This window comes from Schistocerca serialis, chromosome 5 (genome assembly GCF_023864345.2).
Source record: "Schistocerca serialis cubense isolate TAMUIC-IGC-003099 chromosome 5, iqSchSeri2.2, whole genome shotgun sequence".
NCBI lineage: Eukaryota > Metazoa > Arthropoda > Insecta > Orthoptera > Acrididae > Schistocerca > Schistocerca serialis.
The window spans coordinates 243,281,559-243,300,971 of NC_064642.1; the positions used below are offsets into that span (position 1 = coordinate 243,281,559).

At 44.3% G+C, this 19,413-nt stretch overlaps 1 protein-coding gene across 1 annotated transcript in view; it reads right to left on the minus strand.

Annotated features, from left to right (window-relative positions):
• Positions 1-7,463, minus strand: part of LOC126481537 (paramyosin, long form) — a 184,594-nt gene extending 177,131 nt beyond the window's left edge. The window contains exon 1 of the mRNA XM_050105349.1: positions 7,312-7,463. Within this exon, the coding sequence (XP_049961306.1) occupies positions 7,312-7,336 (25 nt within the window). The 5' untranslated portion in view covers positions 7,337-7,463. The remainder of the gene's footprint in view (positions 1-7,311) is intronic.
• Between the last annotated feature and the right edge of the window lie 11,950 nt (positions 7,464-19,413).

Consider the following 19,413-nt stretch of genomic DNA (forward strand, 5'->3'; position numbering starts at 1 on the left):
CTGTCAATAAAAAGAAATGAAATAAAAAATAGTTGAAAGACGAAACGGTTAAATGTTTAGTGAAATGATTTGTCTAAAAGTAAGAAATAAAATAGATTGCAGAGACGTTTGACTCACCTCTGAATGATGCTCGAAATCACGTACAGTAAGTGAGCGCCGACTGAGAATTTAAAGTTCAATGTTTATCTTAGAATCTAAGAATTTTAAAGAGTACTGGAGGATATCTGTCTGGTGGATTGTGTAACTTGTACAGTCTCGTTTTCTCTAAATGATTTCATGCAGCATTCAGAAGCGCATCATATGCATGTATATGAAAATGAATTCGTGACTTTGGAATAGCATTCAACTATACAAATATGTCTGCCTCCGTAGCTGAGCGGTTAGGATGGCTGACTGCCACTTGGAGGGACCAGGTTCAATTCCCGGTACTGTCAGAGAGTTTTCCATGCTGGTAGTACTGAAACTGAGTGCACTCAGTCTCGTGATGGCAGCTGAGGAGGAATCTGAATGACAAGTAGCAGTTCTAAAGTCTGCGAAGCCTAAACAGTCAGGGGGGCGCTGTGCTGACCCTCACGTCCCTTCATAATGCAACCTAATGACGCCGTTGGCCGAGGACCACACGGCAGTGTGTCGGTTATGATTGATCGCTCTGCGTCAGAGATGCGGAGAAATACAATTACAACAATGTTCCATCCTGTATAAGTCAGTTACCTTACGTAGGGGCCTCAAAACAGCATCAGTTTCGCCAAAGGCAAGACATGACTATACTACAGTCCAAAAGATCTTTCGATAATTTAGACTATAGATGGCTTAGATGATCCTGTCATCTGTTTCGTGCATCTCCCCGGAGTGTTAGCGATTTAGCGCATAACTACAAATGATTCAGATGCTTACAGCGCTGTAGGTTGTTTGCAATGAACCGTATAACAATTTATTTTTCTTATAACTTTGAAATAAATTGCCCTGCGTAAATCATCTCGTTGGGTATGAGGAAAGCTTGTGGAGCTGTTGAAAGCAATGGACAGTATACTTAGCACAGAATTTGGTTGAAGGGTGAACACAGCGCTGGAGAAAGTAAAAGAGAGTAATAGTAAGAAGAATAACGACTTTATTAAAACCAATGTTGGGAACGCTACAATAGTGGAAGAAGTGAAAGGATCCTAGCAACTAGTAACTAAGTTTACACGTGAATGGCCGAAGTAATGAATACATCGTAAGTAGTTTGTCGCAGGTAAAGAAAGTTTCGTTAAGAAAAGAGTTCTACTGGTATCAGGTATTCATGTCAGAGTGAAGCTGAAGACTTTCCACCATGTTGGTGCAAATGATTACGGAAGTGTGTATTCTAAGACGTTACAGTGAATGAAAGAGTAGTTTGTAACAGTGTAAAAGCTGTTGACGTGGTGACTTATGCCTAAGGAATCCAATACCCGATAGCTGATACCAGGACTGATATGAGGGCGGATTCTGTAGAGAAAACAACCATTTATAGTTCAGGTGTAACCTAATAAACATACGTGAAAATAAATAGAACAAAATTTATAGTGCAATGGGCGATCAAAAAGTTTCCCTTTGAGGGCGTTGCTGCAGCATATAGACAAGCCAGCGCGTCTCCAATGCGGTTATGTAACTATCGACATGTAGGCAAGGAGTTAGTGTAGCCTTAGAACGGAAAAACTTTGATCGCCATTTACACAAACTGAAGAGTCAGTAGTTGGGTAATTGGTTAAAGGGTTTGTACTAGTTTTGTGGTGGCAGAGACTAGTTCTCGAACAAGCATTTTTGTAATACTAGCAATTTTTGGTAATGTATTAAGAACCAACAGCAAATAATAAATACATAGGTATTTATTATCCACAAAAATGTGAGTAGTATGGCCTATGTTAGCTTTCCACATAATGGGCTGTAATTGTGAACGATAAATAAATAAAATATCCAAGTTCGGAAGGAGTTCCTCAAAAAGTATGTCTGGAGCACAGCAGTGTCAGGCAGTGAAACGCGGATCACGGGGCACAGAAGTGTCAGGCAGTGAAAAGTGGATCATGGGGAACTCGATAAAGAAGAAACTGGAAGCATTTGAAACGTGGTGAAAATGAAGAATTAAAAAAATGAAGTGGGCAGATAAACCATGAAATGCATTAGCAGCAGAGAGAGGTCTATGGAAGACGGTTAGCAGAGGAGAGATTCGTTACTGGGATATCTGGTATGGGATCCTGGAACAGACAAGCTGGCGCTGGAAAAGGCGTTAGATGGGAGAAATAGTAGCAGCAGACAAAGACAAGAATATGTCAAACAGATTTTAGAGCTTGTTGCTTGTAGCAGTTACATAGAGATGAAAATATTAGAACAAAAAAGGAGTTGATGGAGGACAGCCTCAGACAGTAGAAACACTGGTGGGCTAAAAAGATTACTAGATGTATTTGTGCCGCAACTACTACGTGCTGGTGCACATTACCATTGCCTACCACGACGCCTGTCAAATCAACCGTCGTCATAACTTGTCTTGTTACCCTCCAAATGTATTTCGTTGTCCAGTATTATCTCCGCAATGGCTGCTCTTTGGATTACGACAAATCCATAATGCTACCTATTATACTGAAGACTACACGTATTCGAGCACCGTACGTCACCGCGTAACTGAAAAATGTGTTATTAATATTTTTCGTGGTCCTAACTGGAAATAAACGGTTCTGGTACAGAAAGAAGTAAATGTAATGGCGAAGAGTGTTTTCGCTTTCTCTCTCGGAGATGGCTTAGATGTGTGGCGAAATTTTGCGGGCACACTTATGGGCCTTGCTTGCAGACAGTCACCTGCCTGCCGCTGAGCTGCTGGGCGGCAGTCCAAACTAAACCGCCGGCCCCGGGAGGCGTAACCCGAGCAGGCGGCGACACCTCCTGCTGGGACTGCGGCGGACACCCGTCTGCCGTCTCGTGGCGCACTCTTCCCATCCATTTGTTTCCTACAGATACGAGTATTTTCACGCATATAAGATTGCCTCTCTGGTTTTTTCGCGAACTGTAGTTAGTGCGTTGTAGTCGACGGCGAATGTTCGACATAAACTGAATAGGACGTGCCCACAAGAAGGCATTATTTTCTCCATAAGCAAAAACGATTTATCAGATAGTGTTTCTACATTTTTCTTTAGTGACGCTGCTCGTGTCTATAAAATAGATCGTACTTGACGATAGTTAAGAAATGCAGTCGTGGCCAAAATGTCCACTTGCTTTAACGTATAGTATCTCTCTTTAAACAAAATGCTCTTAACAAATAGGGAGAACCAAATAATATCCGATTACAAGGTTAGTGCAGAATCTTTGAAGCACGTCACGTTGTTCAAGTATTTAGACGTAATATTAAGAACAGATACGAGTGGGACGAATACGTAATCAGTAATCGTAAACTATCGTCCAAGCAGTTGCAGTCCTTACCAACTGAGCATCAACGCGGAAATTGAACGAACACTGGGACACACTGCTGTGATGGTAACAAGTCGGCCTAGACAATATGAAAGTGTAATACATTTATTCGGGGAACTTTCAGTGACGATCATATGAAAAAATGCGGCGTTGCTTTTCCGAAAATCTGCTCGGCAGGTTTAGAGATCTGATTTTTGTGAAAGGCTGTGCAACATTTCCGGTGGCACCATCCTATACTTTACATATTAGAAGAGTAAGATAGAGATGAGGGCGTGAACAAACCGGAATGGAAAAGCGCAGAAACTCGTGAATATTGGTATGAAGTATCCCCCGCCAGCCACTGTGCAATCACTGCTAAAAAATTTATCCACTCGCATGTGTAAATGTGTTGAAATTGCTTTTATTTTTACGCGGAGTGAGTGTCAGAGTATCCCCCTTTCAACTACTTCGTTTCCATATCTGCCCTCGGTTCTTTGTCTTCAGAAAAACAAACGAGCTACATCTTGATTAAAAATAAATAAATAAAAATAAAAAAGGAAGGAAATTTGGGATTTTATCTACCATCAAGATCACTACAGATGGAGCACCAGCTTAGTAGGACAATGATGATCTTCGGAATCGTTATTTGCCGTGTTAAAAGAACTGTACAGCCTTCATATGCCAAAATTTAGTGAAACCAATGAAAATCGAGGATCGGGTTTGTCTGACGAGTAACTGACTAGCGCTCTTCCAGAATCCGCGTGCAGTGTCATCGTAGCCACCTGACTCGTTCAGCTGTCGAGAACCCTTCTCAGAGAATCGCACTGAATGAGCTTGAACTGATGTGGGAAAACTTCTCAATAATTAAAGTAACTCAGAGTCTGGTCGTGGCGCTGACTGATAACGATACAGTCCCACTGTCTCACTATATCACCACTCGCTTCGATATGTAGTAACGCCAGAAAATTATAGCATACGACGAGAAGTATGCTACAGCACTGTACTGCGATGACCATTATGCTACGTCGCTCCCTTTCGCTGCTCCACGGTGAGTCGACGACAGCCAGAGAGTTTGACAGCAGGAAAAATCAGAAGCGCTCACCGGGAGTCGAATACAGGAACCGTCGTCAAAAGTCACTGGCAGTGGTAAATCACTACCAGTTAGTAACTTATTCACTTCCAGAATGAGATTTTCACTCTGCAGCGGAGTGTGCGCTGATATGAAACTTCCTGGTAGATTAAAACTGTGTGCCCGACCGAGACTCGAACTCGGGACCTTTGCCTTTCGCGGGCAAGTGCTCTACCATCTGAGCTTCCGAAGCACGACTCACGCCCGGTACTCACAGCTTTACTTCTGCCAGTATCTCGTCTCCTACCTTCCAAACTTTACAGAAGCTCTCCTGCGAAACTTGCAGAACTAGCACTCCTGAAAGAAAGGATATTGCGGAGACATGGCTTAGCCACAGCCTGGGGGATGTTTCCAGAATGAGATTTTCACTCAGCAGCGGAATGTGCGCTGATATGAAACTTCCTGGCAGATTAAAACTGTGTGCCCGACCGAGACTCGAACTCGGGACATTTGCCTTTTGCGGGCAAGTGTTCTACCATCTGAGCTTCCGAAGCACGACTCACGCCCGGTACTCACAGCTTTATCTCGTCTCCAGCCTGAAGTAACTTATTCACTTCTTAGACAGCGTAAAACAGTTTAGCTTAGTATTCAATAACGGCTATCCCTACAATGTTCACGCTATTTTCTAAGCCGTAGGCGTTACATACCTGTAACAGTACAGATACGCACTCCTTCAGAGACTGACGAGGCTGATGTGAAATCCATTACCTGATAAACGAGAACCCCGCGTTCGCTTTCGAGGCGATTTTGGATACCCACTACGTATATCGAACTGACAAATGGATCCCTCTCTTCCCTAATGTTTCATCACAGATCGCAAAGCAATCTAATAAACCGAGAATTTCACTCTGATCTACTAGTTCTATGCAAGTCTCTGCGAACCATGTCATCGCGCAGACCAGGAGAGTAAAATGAAAGTGTGCGAAGTGTTCTATACCGCTAAGTCGACGCGTGCGACCTCCGTTCTCCTCCTAGATGTTGAACGTTGCTTGCCTGACTCGTTGTCTCAGTGAATGTGTGTCAGACCATATAACGACAGGCCCGGCGCTCAGTCCCTAGAAAGTCCTGAGATTCGTTCCCTCACTCACCGCTTCTTTCACCTCTGAGAATGACTAATTGTTGTGAAAAATATGTGCTTCGTCTGTAGTTTGGAGTCCATTTTAAATGGTGGTTTGGTTATTTTAGAAATGCCAACATGTTTTCATCTCATATTTTTGTTCATTTAAGGCAAAGCGCCTTCTGTAATGCCCTAGATGTCGAAGCCGCCTTGATATTTTTTCTCTGCTTCCGTCATACAGTATATTATATGCGTTGCAAAGCGTAAGTAGTCTACCCTGATACACGCAGCGAAGGCCAGTGCGAAAAAAAGCGTCCAATAACGCACGCTTTGCAAATGTCTTCTTTCTCTATAACGATCCGAGTCCCAACAGACATTTAGTCGTTTAGTAATTGGTGACTTCGTGTCAGCTGCAACCGAACTAGTTTTATCGAGCGGTAAGCGTATACTCTCGCCATTGATTACAATTTAGAAATTTTCACGAATGTTGTAGGAATCAAAACAAAATTCCTCAATTAAAGATAGCGGAAGTGTCATTATTTGAAGTCTGTACTTAATTTTCGGAAGCCACAATACTGTTCATTTATTCACTATTTACGGAAAATGAAAGTAACATGAATGTTATTGAGAAAAGGCGTCGTCTAAATACTGCTTCTCCAGGTTGTTACAAAATTTATTATGGACAGAATGTTTTATCCTTCAGGAAGTAGGTGGCGCAATGTATCGTGAACTATCGAAATTTGTGATGCTTAAAAGGTTTTGATTTTAGTTTTTTAATCCAGTGTGTTGACTGGAACTCAATACAGTTTTGACACACGTCGTTTCGATTGCTAACAAAGCCCTTCATTCACTGCACACATTTTTAAGTTTGAAATAACGAAAGTGAACAACAAAACTTTGGGGTAGGTGACTAATACTCGTAATAGAATATTTGGGATTATAACTGAAGATCGTCCTCTAGTCTACACATCGGCTTTTAACATTATGCTACACTGTTCTGCATCGCGATTACTGGATCTGCTTTGTATTTGCGATAACAGGTAAAGAGTGGAGAATTTGACGAAACAAGTTACATTTTTAGTTTTATTAGCGGTACGGACTTACGGTCTACGTACAAGCAAATTATGTTTTATGAATCACTATCTCAGTTACACAGTTTTTATGGTCAACACTAATTGTATGCGCGTATGTGATTAGCAACACGTGAATGTATGAAAAAGATGTAGAGTTTAAAGTCGTAATGTACACAACATAGCATTGTAACTTCCTGGCAGATTAAAACTGTGTGCCCGACCGAGAAGTGAACACGGGACTTTTACCTGAGACTTTCTCTGGGAAGAGTGGCGTTTATTCTTTCAGGAATTTGGAGGTGACTGGTTGCATAGCAGCTATAGCTGCATAGATCTGAATATGATCTTGTTAGATCGAAAGCAATATTCTCCGTGAAAACAGGTGGAAGATAAAGCTTAATAGTAATAGACCAGCGCGTAACACTGGAAGAACAAGTCCCTATCTTGGTTTCTTTTGCAAATCGAGAGTCTGAAAGCATGGAGAACGTCCAATGCAAACAGGTGGCCGACTCGGTTTCCCGGGCAACGAGGCGTGAACGCGCGCCAGCAACAAGTGGGCGGCGAATTTTATCACCCGCGGTCTCTTAAGTGTAAGTTATGTAACAGCTAGTAGCCAGTGGCGGCGCCGACTGCACGCGCTAGCGGCGGCAGAGCTCCCTTACCGAGCTCTGATGCAGAGGCCTCCATTGTGCGGTGTGTGGCAGAGGGTGGTGTACGCAGGGACGGACGACGGCTGGCGGCTGGGCACTGCGCTGGGCTGGGCACGCACTGCTCACGCACGCTGCGTACGCAGACTGAGGGGTCTGGGCGGCAGCCGGCTATTGGTGGGGCGCGGGGCGCTCCTGTCCTCTCTCTGTAATTAAGGCGCTGATTAAAATAACTCGAAAGCCCATTGTGTGCTGGACGGGCAGCCTTGGGAGATGCATGGCCGCGATACCCGCCCCGGCGACAGCCTCGCCAAAGAAGCACCGTGGAACGCCAGCCACTGCCCCATAAACTCACCGGCAAAGCGCTCACTACAACTTACCGCGCTTCGCGGGACGTGCCTGAAGAAGAAGAAAAAAAACTGAAAAATAGAAGCGGCACCCGTAAATCCGAGAAGAAAAAGTGGCGGAAAGCCAAAGAGACCACATAGTCACTGTATAGAGAATCCATAATACGATGAACCTGTACTTCCCGTGAATTCAAACCTTTATCAATGCGTCATAATACGTTTTGAGGACCGTGTTTTTTCCAGTGGAGGCCGTCGGCCAGGTCCAGTGCCTCAAGGCACGTTAGTCCTCTGCCACATTAGCCGAGTGCTGCATTTACAGGAAGGGTGATAGGGATAACCCAGTCTGTCCAAATGAATCGACTTCATTTACTTCCGGTACGATGGACGTCGAAGAACTATGGACAAATTTTAAACACATTGTAAATCACGCATTGGACAAGTATGTGCCGAAAAAGTGGGTTACGGACGGAAAAGACCCACCGTGGTTTAACAGCGCAATTCGGAGAATGCTCAGGAAGCAAAGGCAGTTGTACTCGCGGTACAAGAAAGATCGGGAGAATGAGGCAAAAGTTAGTAGAGATTCGTGCTGCTGTAAAAAGAGCGATGCGCGAAGCATTCAACCACTACCACCGACATACCTTAGCAAAAGATCTTGCTGAAAACCCAAGGAAATTCTGGTCTTACGTAAAATCGGTAAGCGGGTCGAAGGCTTGCATCCAGTCACTCACTGATCAGTCTGGCCTGGCAACGGAAGATAGCAAAACGAAAGCTGAAATTTTAAATTTAGCATTTGAGAAATCTTTCACGCAGGAGGATCGTACAAACATACCGCCGTTTGAGTCTCGTACAGATTTCCGTATGGAGGACATAGTGATAGACATCCCTAGGGTTGTGAAGCAGCTCAGTGGGTTGAAAATAAATAAATCGCCAGGTCCTGATGGGATTCCAATTCGGTTTTACAGAGAGTACTCTACTGCATTGGCTCCTTACTTAGCTTGCATTTATCGCGAATCTCTTGCCCAACGTAAAGTCCCGAGCGACTGGAAAAAAGCGTAGGTGACACCTCTATATAAGAAGGGTAGAAGGACGGATCCTCAAAATTACAGACCAATATCCTTAACATCGGTTTGTTCCAGGATTCTCGAACATATTCTCAGTTCGAATATAATGAATTTCCTTGAGACAGAGAAGTTGCTGTCCATGCATCAGCATGGCTTTAGAAAGCATCGTTCCTGCGAAACGCAACTCGCCCTTTCTTAACATCATATCTTGCGAACCATGGCTGAAGGGTATCAGACGGATGCCATATTACTTGACTTCCGGAAAGCGTTTGACTCGGTGCCCCACTGCTGACTCCTAACTATGGTACGAGCATATGGGATTGGTTCCCAAATATGTGAGTGGCTCGAAGACTTCTTAAGTACTAGAACCCAGTACGTTGTCCTCGATGGTGAGTGTTCATCGGAGGTGAGGGTATCATCTGGAGTGCCCCAGGGAAGTGTGGTAGGTCCGCTGTTGTTTTCTATCTACATAAATGATCTTTTGGATAGGGTGGATAGCAATGTTTGCTGATGATGCTGTGGTGTACGGGAAGGTGTCGTCGTTGAGTGACTGTAGGAGGATACAAGTTGACTTGGACAGGATTTGTGATTGGTGTAAAGAATGGCAGCTAACTCTAAATATAGATAAACGTAAATTAATGCAGATGAATAGGAAAAAGAATCCGGTAATGTCTGAATACTCCATTAGTAGGGTAGCGCTTGACACAGTCACGTCGATTAAATATTTGGGCGTAACATTGCAGAGCGATATGAAGTGGGACAAGCATGTAATGGCAGTTGTGGGGAAGGCGGATAGTCGTCATCGGTTCATTGGTAGAATTTTGGGAAGTTGTGGTTCATCTGTAAAGGAGACCGTTTATAAAACACTAATACGACCTATTCTTGAGTACTGCTCGAGCGTTTGGGATCTCTATCAGGTCAGATTGAGGGAGGACATAGAAGCAATTCAGAGACGGGCTGCTAGATTTGTTACTGGTAGGTTTGATCATCACACGAGTGTTACGGAAATGCTTCAGGAACTCGGGTGGGAGTCTCTAGAGGAAAGGAGGCGTTCTTTTCGTGAATCGCTACTGAGGAAATTTAGAGAACCAGCATTTGAGGCTGACTGCAGTACAATTTTACTGCCGCCAACGTACACTTCGTAGAAAGACCACAAAGGTGAGATAAGAGAGATTAGGGCTCGTACAGAGGCATATAATCAGTCATTTTTCCCTCGTTCTGTTTGGAAGTGGAACAGGGAGAGAAGAGGCTAGTTGTGGTACGAGGTATCCTCCACCACGCATCGTATGGTGGATTGCGGAGTATGTATGTAGATGTAGATGTAGGTGAAGTTTCGAGACTAGATTAATAAAACGTAGAGAAAAGTTGAGATGGTGGATTTCACACTTCAGGGGTTCTACATACACTGAGGTGACAAAAGTCACGGGATAGCGATATTCAAATATACAGATGGCGGTAGTATAGTGTAGCAAGGTATAAAAGGGCAGTGCAAAGCTGTCATTTGAACTCAGTTGATTCATGTGAAGAGGTTTCCGGAATGCTTACGACTGCACGACAGAAATCAACAACTTTGAACGCGGAATGGTAGTTGGAGCTAGACGTTTTGGACATCCAGTTTCGGAAATCTTTCGGGAATTCAATATTTCGAGATCCACGGAGTCAAGAGTGTGCCGAGAATACCAAGTTTCAGGCATTACCTTTCATCATAGACACACAGTGGCCGACGGCCTTCTCATAACGGCCGAGAGCTGTGGAGTTTGCATGGACTTTGCATGGTCTTTGCTATCAGGCGAGCAACACTGCATGAAATAACGTCAGAAATCACTGTGGGATGTACGACGAAAGTATCCGATAGGAGAGTGCGGGGAAATTTAGTGTTAATGGTTGATAGCAGCAGGCAACCAACGCGAGTGCCGTTGTTAAAAGCAGCGCCTCTCCTGGGCTCGTGACCATATTGGTTGGGCCCTAGACGACTGGAAAATCGTTTTCTGATATTTCCCAATTTGAGTTGGTAAGAGCTGACGGTAGGGTTCGAGTGTGGTGCAGATCCTATGAAGCCATGGACATAAGTTGTCAACAAGAGACTGTGCAAGAGCCCGCATCTCGTGGTCGAGCGGTAGCGTTCTCGCTTCCCACGCCCGGGTTCCCGGGTTCGATTCCCGGCGGGGTCAGGGATTTTCTCTGCCTCGTGATGGCTGGGTGTTGTGTGCTGTCCTTAGGTTTAAGTAGTTCTAATTTCTAGGGGACTGATGACCATAGATGTTAAGTCCCATAGTGCTCAGAGCCATTTGAACCATTTGACTGTGCAAGATGGTGGTGTCTCCGTAATGGAGTGGGCTCTGTTTACATGGAATGAAATGAATCCTCAGCTCCAACTGAACGGATAATTGACTGTAAATGGTTATGTTCGGCTATTTGCAGTCATTTATGGAATTAATGTTCCCAAACAACTATGTCATATCACCGCGCCACAATTGTTCGCGACTGGTTTGAAGAACATTATGGGAGGTTCGAGAGAATCACTTGACCATCCAGATCGACCGACATGAATCCCTTAGAAGACTTGTAGGACATAATCAAGAAGTCAGTCCGTACACAAAATCTTGCACCGGCAACACTTTCGCAAGTATGGACGGCTGTAGAGGCAGCATGGTTCAATATATCTGTAGGGGACTTCCAAAGGTTTGTTGAGTCCATGCTGCACTTTGCTGGGCAAAAGGAGGTCCGGCACGACATTATGAGGTATCCCCTGATTTTTGTCACCCCAGTGTAGTCTCCCCGCACTTGAGTGCAACGCACAGAACGCTCATAAGACTATGTGACTGCCAGAAAAGTCCTTTCTCTTGAGAGTAGGTTACGTCGTGAAGAAGTTGCCCGTTCATACGAATTTCTGCACTTCGTTGTTTTGTGGTAGGTTCACACTGATAACACCAAGGTCAACCGCGACGGTTTTTTCCAGAAAAGAATAGTCCGCGTTTTGCATTTCAGTCAAGCCGCGGCATAGGTCCACACGTCGTTGTTTTTGTTCGGGAGTCAAGTTATGTGGGACAAACTTTACACAGATTTTTCTCTTCTCTGAAACACTCTGGTGAATGTCTTGAACACTTGATTTAGTGATGTTGCTACACTGCACTTTGTGACCCAGCGACAACGTTGACACACGAAAATCGCAAGTCCATTAGTTAACACTGTCCGCTCTCAACTGACTGGTCGAATACACGACTTGTTGGACGGTTGCGGTAGGTTGGTTGTTTTGGGGAAGGAGACCAGACAGCGAGGTCATCGGTCTCATCGGATTAGGGAAGGACGGGGAAGGAAGTCGGCCGTGCCCTTTGAAAGGAACCATCCCGACATTTGCCTGGAGGGATTTAGGGAAACCAGGGAAAACTTAAATCAGGATGGACGGACGCGGGATTGAACCGTCGTCCTCCCGAATGCTAGTCCAGTGTCTAACCACTGCGCCACCTCGCTCGGTGGTCGCGGTAGGATCAGAATGTGCATTCGCACCAAATACTAAACACAATGTAGTCTTAAGGGAGAAGAAAGTGATTTCATTCTAGTTTACATAATGTACGGGGGAAAAAAAACCGGTTCAATAAAATTTTAGGATTTGCTTTGCTATCTGAAAGCACTGTGTTAATTTCCATGTGACAAGAAAATAGTCCACACAGTCTGCTTCCAAAAGCCCTTTCTATTTCCGATACCTAAAATCATTTCACTGACATACTCCAAATAATACAACGGTTACTAGCATTTTTTAAGCTGGATTGCGTTTTTTATAGTAGGGATGGAAACGGCATATTGACCCATGGGGTTCTCGGTATATGTTCCGTTTACTGCGACGTTAACCGGTTTTCTCGCCTACTTTTAGTGCTTCTTACGATTTTATACTGTTTTATGCAGCTTTCAGTTAGTCGTACAGAGCACATTACAATACGAATATTTTTGTTTTTCAATAATGTCTTATCATGCCTACCTCAGAGATATGTCATTGATTTGGCTCAAATAGATATGCTAGTATGCTTTCAAAATCCCATAGTCCTATTTTTTTAATGTTAGTGATCATTTTAGGATATGTCATTCACGTGACCTCTGGAAGCAAATAACCTTTGTCAAAACTATTTTCTTGTCAAATGAAAATCAAAACAGTTCTTGCAGACTACATTTATAAACATAAATATGGTTGCAAAAAACACTTAAAAACGTACTGTTGGAGACGGCAAAGTGCCAATTTTAAAGAGGGAATCCCTGTCCTGCGCTATGGGGGGATCGATGTTTGAGAACCGTGACGTCAAAGTTTCTTCCGACAGTAACAAAGATGTGCCAAAAAGCACCCGGGGGGGGGGGGGGGGGGGGAGGTGACCATGGTGAATAATTTGTGTAGACTGCAGTTTGCTGAATCGGTCGAAGATAAAGAAATTGCAACGCAGAGAAAAGTAGAATCCCGTATTCCTCCATTTATCAATCCATTTTTAAGCTCTTCGGCGTTAGACATCATTAGAATCCTGTTTCAGGTGAAAATCAGAGGACTGCATAGTTACGTGGTTGACTTGCAACACACATGAGTAGACTGACAGAACGTGTAAAAATTGATTAATACGTGGAGTACTGGATTACAGTTTTCCCTGCATTGAAAACTCTTGTGAGTTACCCACATTTACCCTTTGGTAACATAGGACAAATACGGGCGTGGTAGCATCGTTCGATCATCCGGCCACGCCTTCAAGATGAATCGTTTCAAGATCAACGGACGTGGTTATGCTGAAATCCAACTATAAACCACGAGTACATCCTGGTTTAAGCACAATAGCGGGCAATGACGAACTGTCTCTGCGATAAACAAAATAAGATTAAATTATGAATCATCCCAGGAGCACCTACTTCGATTTATGAAACTGAGTCCCGTGCCTGCGGTTGCGATGGTGTAACGTATAGAGACACAAATCACACTTTGCTCGAATTGTCAAGAAGCCAGGGCCATGTTCATAACATCTATCAATAACAGTAATACACTGAGCCAATGTCGGTTAAGTCTCTTATACGCAGACAATACAAGAACCTACAAAATATAACAATTTGTTGTGTTCTGGAAATATCAGGAGTTATCTGTTGACGCTATCCTACGACTGACATTACGGATTAACTTGGTCTAAAAATGCTGATATTACATTTCCAATATACCTATTATCACACTGAAATGGCTAAGTGCTGTAAAACCGAGATCAAATAAAATATTTGAATACTAAGCTTGCTGCAACTCTCGACCAAAGGGACCAAGTCGCAGATAATGTTAAGGCTTGCACTCATGCTGCCCAATGGCAGACAGCGAGTTTTATAACTTCAAAATTTAAAAAAAAAGAAAAAAAAAATTCGCGCGAAGCTTTAGCCTGATAATTTTGTAATCTACACTGAATAATACTTCGTGTAAGGCTGTATTGGAGCAAAACTTATCAGCAGCAAGTTTGTAGGAAAGAAGACGGGATGTATATATATATATATATATACACTCCTGGAAATTGAAATAAGAACACCGTGAATTCATTGTCCCAGGAAGGGGAAACTTTATTGACACATTCCTGGGGTCAGATACATCACATGATCACACTGACAGAGCCACAGGCACATAGACACAGGCAACAGAGCATGCACAATGTCGGCACTAGTACAGTGTATATCCACCTTTCGCAGCAATGCAGGCTGCTATTCTCCCATGGAGACGATCGTAGAGATGCTGGATGTAGTCCTGTGGAACGGCTTGCCATGCCATTTCCACCTGGCGCCTCAGTTGGACCAGCGTTTGTGCTGGACGTGCAGACCGCGTGAGACGACGCTTCATCCAGTCCCAAACATGCTCAATGGGGGACAGATCCGGAGATCTTGCTGGCCAGAGTAGTTGACTTACACCTTCTAGAGCACGTTGGGTGGCACGGGATACATGCGGACGTGCATTGTCCTGTTGGAACAGCAAGTTCCCTTGCCGGTCTAGGAATGGTAGAACGATGGGTTCGATGACGGTTTGGATGTACCGTGCACTATTCAGTGTCCCCTCGACGATCACCAGTGGTGTACGGCCAGTGTAGGAGATCGCTCCCCACACCATGATGCCGGGTGTTGGCCCTGTGTGCCTCGGTCGTATGCAGTCCTGATTGTGGCGCTCACCTGCACGGCGTCAAACACGCATACGACCATCATTGGCACCAAGGCAGAAGCGACTCTCATCGCTGAAGACGACACGTCTCCATTCGTCCCTCCATTCACGCCTGTCGCGACACCACTGGAGGCGGGCTGCACGATGTTGGGGCGTGAGCGGAAGACGGCCTAACGGTGTGCGGGACCGTAGCCCAGCTTCATGGAGACGGTTGCGAATGGTCCTCGCCGATACCCCAGGAGCAACAGTGTCCCTAATTTGCTGGGAAGTGGCGGTGCGGTCCCCTACGGCACTGCGTAGGATCCTACGGTCTTGGCGTGCATCCGTGCGTCGCTGCGGTCCGGTCCCAGGTCGACGGGCACGTGCACCTTCCGCCGACCACTGGCGACAACATCGATGTACTGTGGAGACCTCACGCCCCACGTGTTGAGCAATGCGGCGGTACGTCCACCCGGCCTCCCGCATGCCCACTATACGCCCTCGCTCAAAGTCCGTCAACTGCACATACGGTTCACGTCCACGCTGTCGCGGCATGCTACCAGTGTTAAAGACTGCGATGGAGCTCCGTATGCCACGGCAAACTGGCTGACACTGACGGCGGCGGTGCACAAATGCTGCGCAGCTAGCGCCATTCGACGGCCAACACCGCGGTTCCTGGTGTGTCCGCTGTGCCGTGCGTGTGATCATTGCTTGTACAGCCCTCTCGCAGTGTCCGGAGCAAGTATGGTGGGTCTGACACACCGGTGTCAATGTGTTCTTTTTTCCATTTCCAGGAGTGTATATATATTGGGCGTATGGTTAATACAACTGACGTTAATTACAGTGACTATAACTCATTAGTTACAGTTTCGCCTCTATTTGCGGACTAAAATCTTTTTTATTTAAAATTGTGGTATAATCCGACGTTAGTGCCAACCATTTAATGATCTTCACTACTATTGGGTTTATAAGTCTAGACACTTGCGCAGTTATGATTTCTGCAACTTGAATTACGAGAGACGTAATTTTTAGCCGAACTGAAACTGTAAATTATTACCCTTTGTGAGTCAGTGCTGAAATAGATAACTTTCTGTATTAATAACGACTTAATAAAAATAGGAAGAGATAGAAAGAATTTTGGATTACTGCACAAGAAATAGCTTTCAGTTTAATACAGAGAGCACTTAATACTCGATTTGAACATGTGATTGCTTCCTTCCATAAAAGACTGTCACAAAAGTTTCTACTTTGACTGCGTCAGAGACTCGAGGGAGAGGAAAATGTAATTGTGATTGGGGACTGGAATCCGATATTAGGAAAAGGAAGGGTAGGAAAAACAGTTTTGAAGGGTAGAAAAAACAGTATACGGACTGGGGGAAAGAAATGTAAGAGGAATCTCCCTTGCATAGTTTTACACAGAACATTTGATTTAAAAATCATGTGTGAAGGTTCTATACGAGGGAGAAACCTGGAGGCGTTGAAAGATTCCAGATTGATTACGTAATGGTAAGACAGAGATATTGAACCAAAATTTTAAACTGTAAGACATTCCCAGTGGCTGATCTGGACCTAGATCGTAATTTATTGTAAGTAAAAATGTAAGAAACAGAATATTAACAAAATTTTACAAACAAGGGAGGAAAATACCGAAGAAGACGAATGTAAAGCTTTGACAGATTAATAGTAAAGGCAGCGGGAGATAAAATAGGTAAATGACAAGTCCTAGGAAAAATCCTTGGGTAACACAAGAGGTACTGAATTTATTTGGCGAAAGGAGAGAATATAAAAACGCAGAAAATGAAGCAGGTGAAAGGGAATGCAGAAGTCTAAAACATGAGATTAGCAGAAGTGCAAAATAACCAAGTAAGAATGGTTAGAGGACAAATGCAAGGCCGTAGAAACACGTATAATTAGGGTAAAGATAGAAACCGCTGTGGGACAATCTTTGGAGAAAGGAGAAGCAACTGCATAAATGTGAAGGGCTCTTGTGTCATGCCAATATTAAGCAAAGAAGGAAATACTAAAAGGTGGAAGAAGTATTTAGAGGGGCTCTACAAGGGAAATAAATTTAAAAGCAGTATTATAGAAAGGGGGGAAGAAGATGAATATGATGAGATGGGATATACAGGGTGATTCAAAAAGAATACCACAACTTTAAAAATGTGTATTTAATGAAAGAAACATAATATAACCTTCTGTTATACATCATTACAAAGAGTATTTAAAAAGGCTATTTTTCACTCAAAAACAAGTTCAGAGATGTTCAATATGGCCCCCTCCAGACACTCGAGCAATATCAACCCGATACTCCAACTCGTTCCACACTCTCTGTAGCATATCAGGCGTAACAGTTTGGATAGCTGCTGTTATTTCTCGTTTCAAATCATCAATGGTGGCTGGGAGAGGTGGCCGAAACACCATATCGTTAACATACCCCCTTAAGAAAAAATCGCAGGGGGTAAAATCAGGGCTTCTTGGAGGCCAGTGATGAAGTGCTCTGTCACGGGCTGCCTGGCGGCCGATCCATCGCCTCGGGTAGTTGACGTTCAGGTTTCATAACTAACCTTTTTCGTAGGACTCTCCATACAGTTGATTGTGGAATTTGCAGCTCTCTGCTAGCTCTGCGAGTCGATTTTCCTCGGCTGCGAACAAATGCTTGCTGGATGCGTGCTACACTTTCATCACTCGTTCTCGGCCGTCCAGAACTTTTCCCTTTGCACAAACACCCATTCTCTGTAATATGTTTATACCAACGTTCAATACACCACCTATCAGGAGGTTTAACACCATACTTCGTTCGAAATGCACGCTGAACAACTGTCGTCGATTCACTTCTGCCGTACTCAATAACACAAAAAGCTTTCTGTTGAGCGGTCGCCATCTTAGTATCAACTGACGCTGACGCCTAGTCAACAGCGCCTCAAGCGAACAAATGTACAACTAAATGAAACTTTATAGCTCCCTTAACTCGCCGACAGATAGTGCTTAGCTCTGCCTTTTGTCGTTGCAGAGTTTTAAATTCCTAAAGTTGTGGTATTCTTTTTGAATCACCCTGTATATCACTACGAGAAAAATCTGAGAGAGTCCAAAAATATCTAAGTCGAAACAAGTTACCTAGAATAGACGTTTCCTCAGAGTTACTGATTTCCTTGGCAGAGCCAGCCACGACAGAACTATTCCACCTAATGTGCTGGAAATACGAGACAGGCGATATACCCTCCGACTTCTAGACGAAGGTAATAACTCCAATTCCAAAGAAGGCATGTGCTCACAGGTGTGTACGAGAGTGTGCTGAAAAGTAATACCTCTTAACTTTTTATTGTTCCCAGGATCAGTTAACGTTTATGTGTCATGCTTATTACTCGTCGGATTTCCCGCTTTGCTGACTAAGTTGCAACTCTCTGCCGCTGGAGAGTTCCGAATTACCGAGCGTAACATGGTGGTGTGTAACGTAGTCATGGAGGTAAAAAAAGAAGTTAGATGGCATTACGTCGCAAACTTCAAGCCGACCTTCACTAGCCCAAAACATTAGGTTCACGGAATTCATACCCTCATAATTCTCCGCGGTGACACTTACCCGTTACGTCACTCTGACTGTGTCGAATTACTAGAGCAATACTCATTCACGAATAGAAAAACGTTCGCAGTTGCCTTCATGACACTATGTTATTCGTGTAAACTCTATAATTGTTAGTATTTAAAACAGCTGCTGCGCGCACACGACAGAAACAATGAACAAGAAGCACTCGTAAACAGTAGTCTGCTAGAATCAGATGTTCACTCTGCAGCGGAGTGTGCGGTGATATGAAACTTCCTGGCAGATTAAAACTGTGTACTGGACCGAGACTCCAACTTAGGACCTTTGACTTTCGCGGGCAAGTGCTCTACCATCTGAGCTACCCAAGCACGACTGAAGACCCGTCCTCACAGCTTCAATTCCTTCAGTAACCTCGTCTCCTACTTTCCAAACTTCTCAGAAGCTCTTCTGCGAACCTTGCAGAATCAGCGCACACTCCGTTGCTGTGTGAAAATCTTATTCTGGAAACTTCCCCCAGGCTGTGGCTAAGCCATGTCTCCGCAATATCCTTTCTTCCAGGAGTGCTAGTTCTCAAAGGTTCGCAGAAGAGCTTCTGAGAAGCCTGGAAATTAGGAGACGAGGTACTGGCAGAATTGAAGCTGTGAGGACGGGGCGTGAGTCGTCCATGGGTAGCTCAGATGGTAGAGCACGTGCCCGCGAAAGGCAAAGGTCCCGAGTTCGAGTCTCGGTCCAGCACACAGTTTTAATCTGCAGGAAGTTTCATAGTAGTCTGCTAATTTTTGGGTTACTTAATATGGCGTCCTCTTTGGCTTCAAAATAAAGTACAGCGTAAGTCTGTTGTGTCATCTCCCTTCTTTTTTTACCTCCATGAACGTGACTATGTCGGTGTACTGTAGGATCCTCAGAAAACTAAAAGCACGAATCTGCAAAGTTCGTTCACACATGGACCACCATCTCCTTCGACTTGAGAATACCGGCCACAGACCTGTGCTGCAATATCAGCAACACTCTGATACCTTGGGTTCACTGTCATCGGTCATTCTC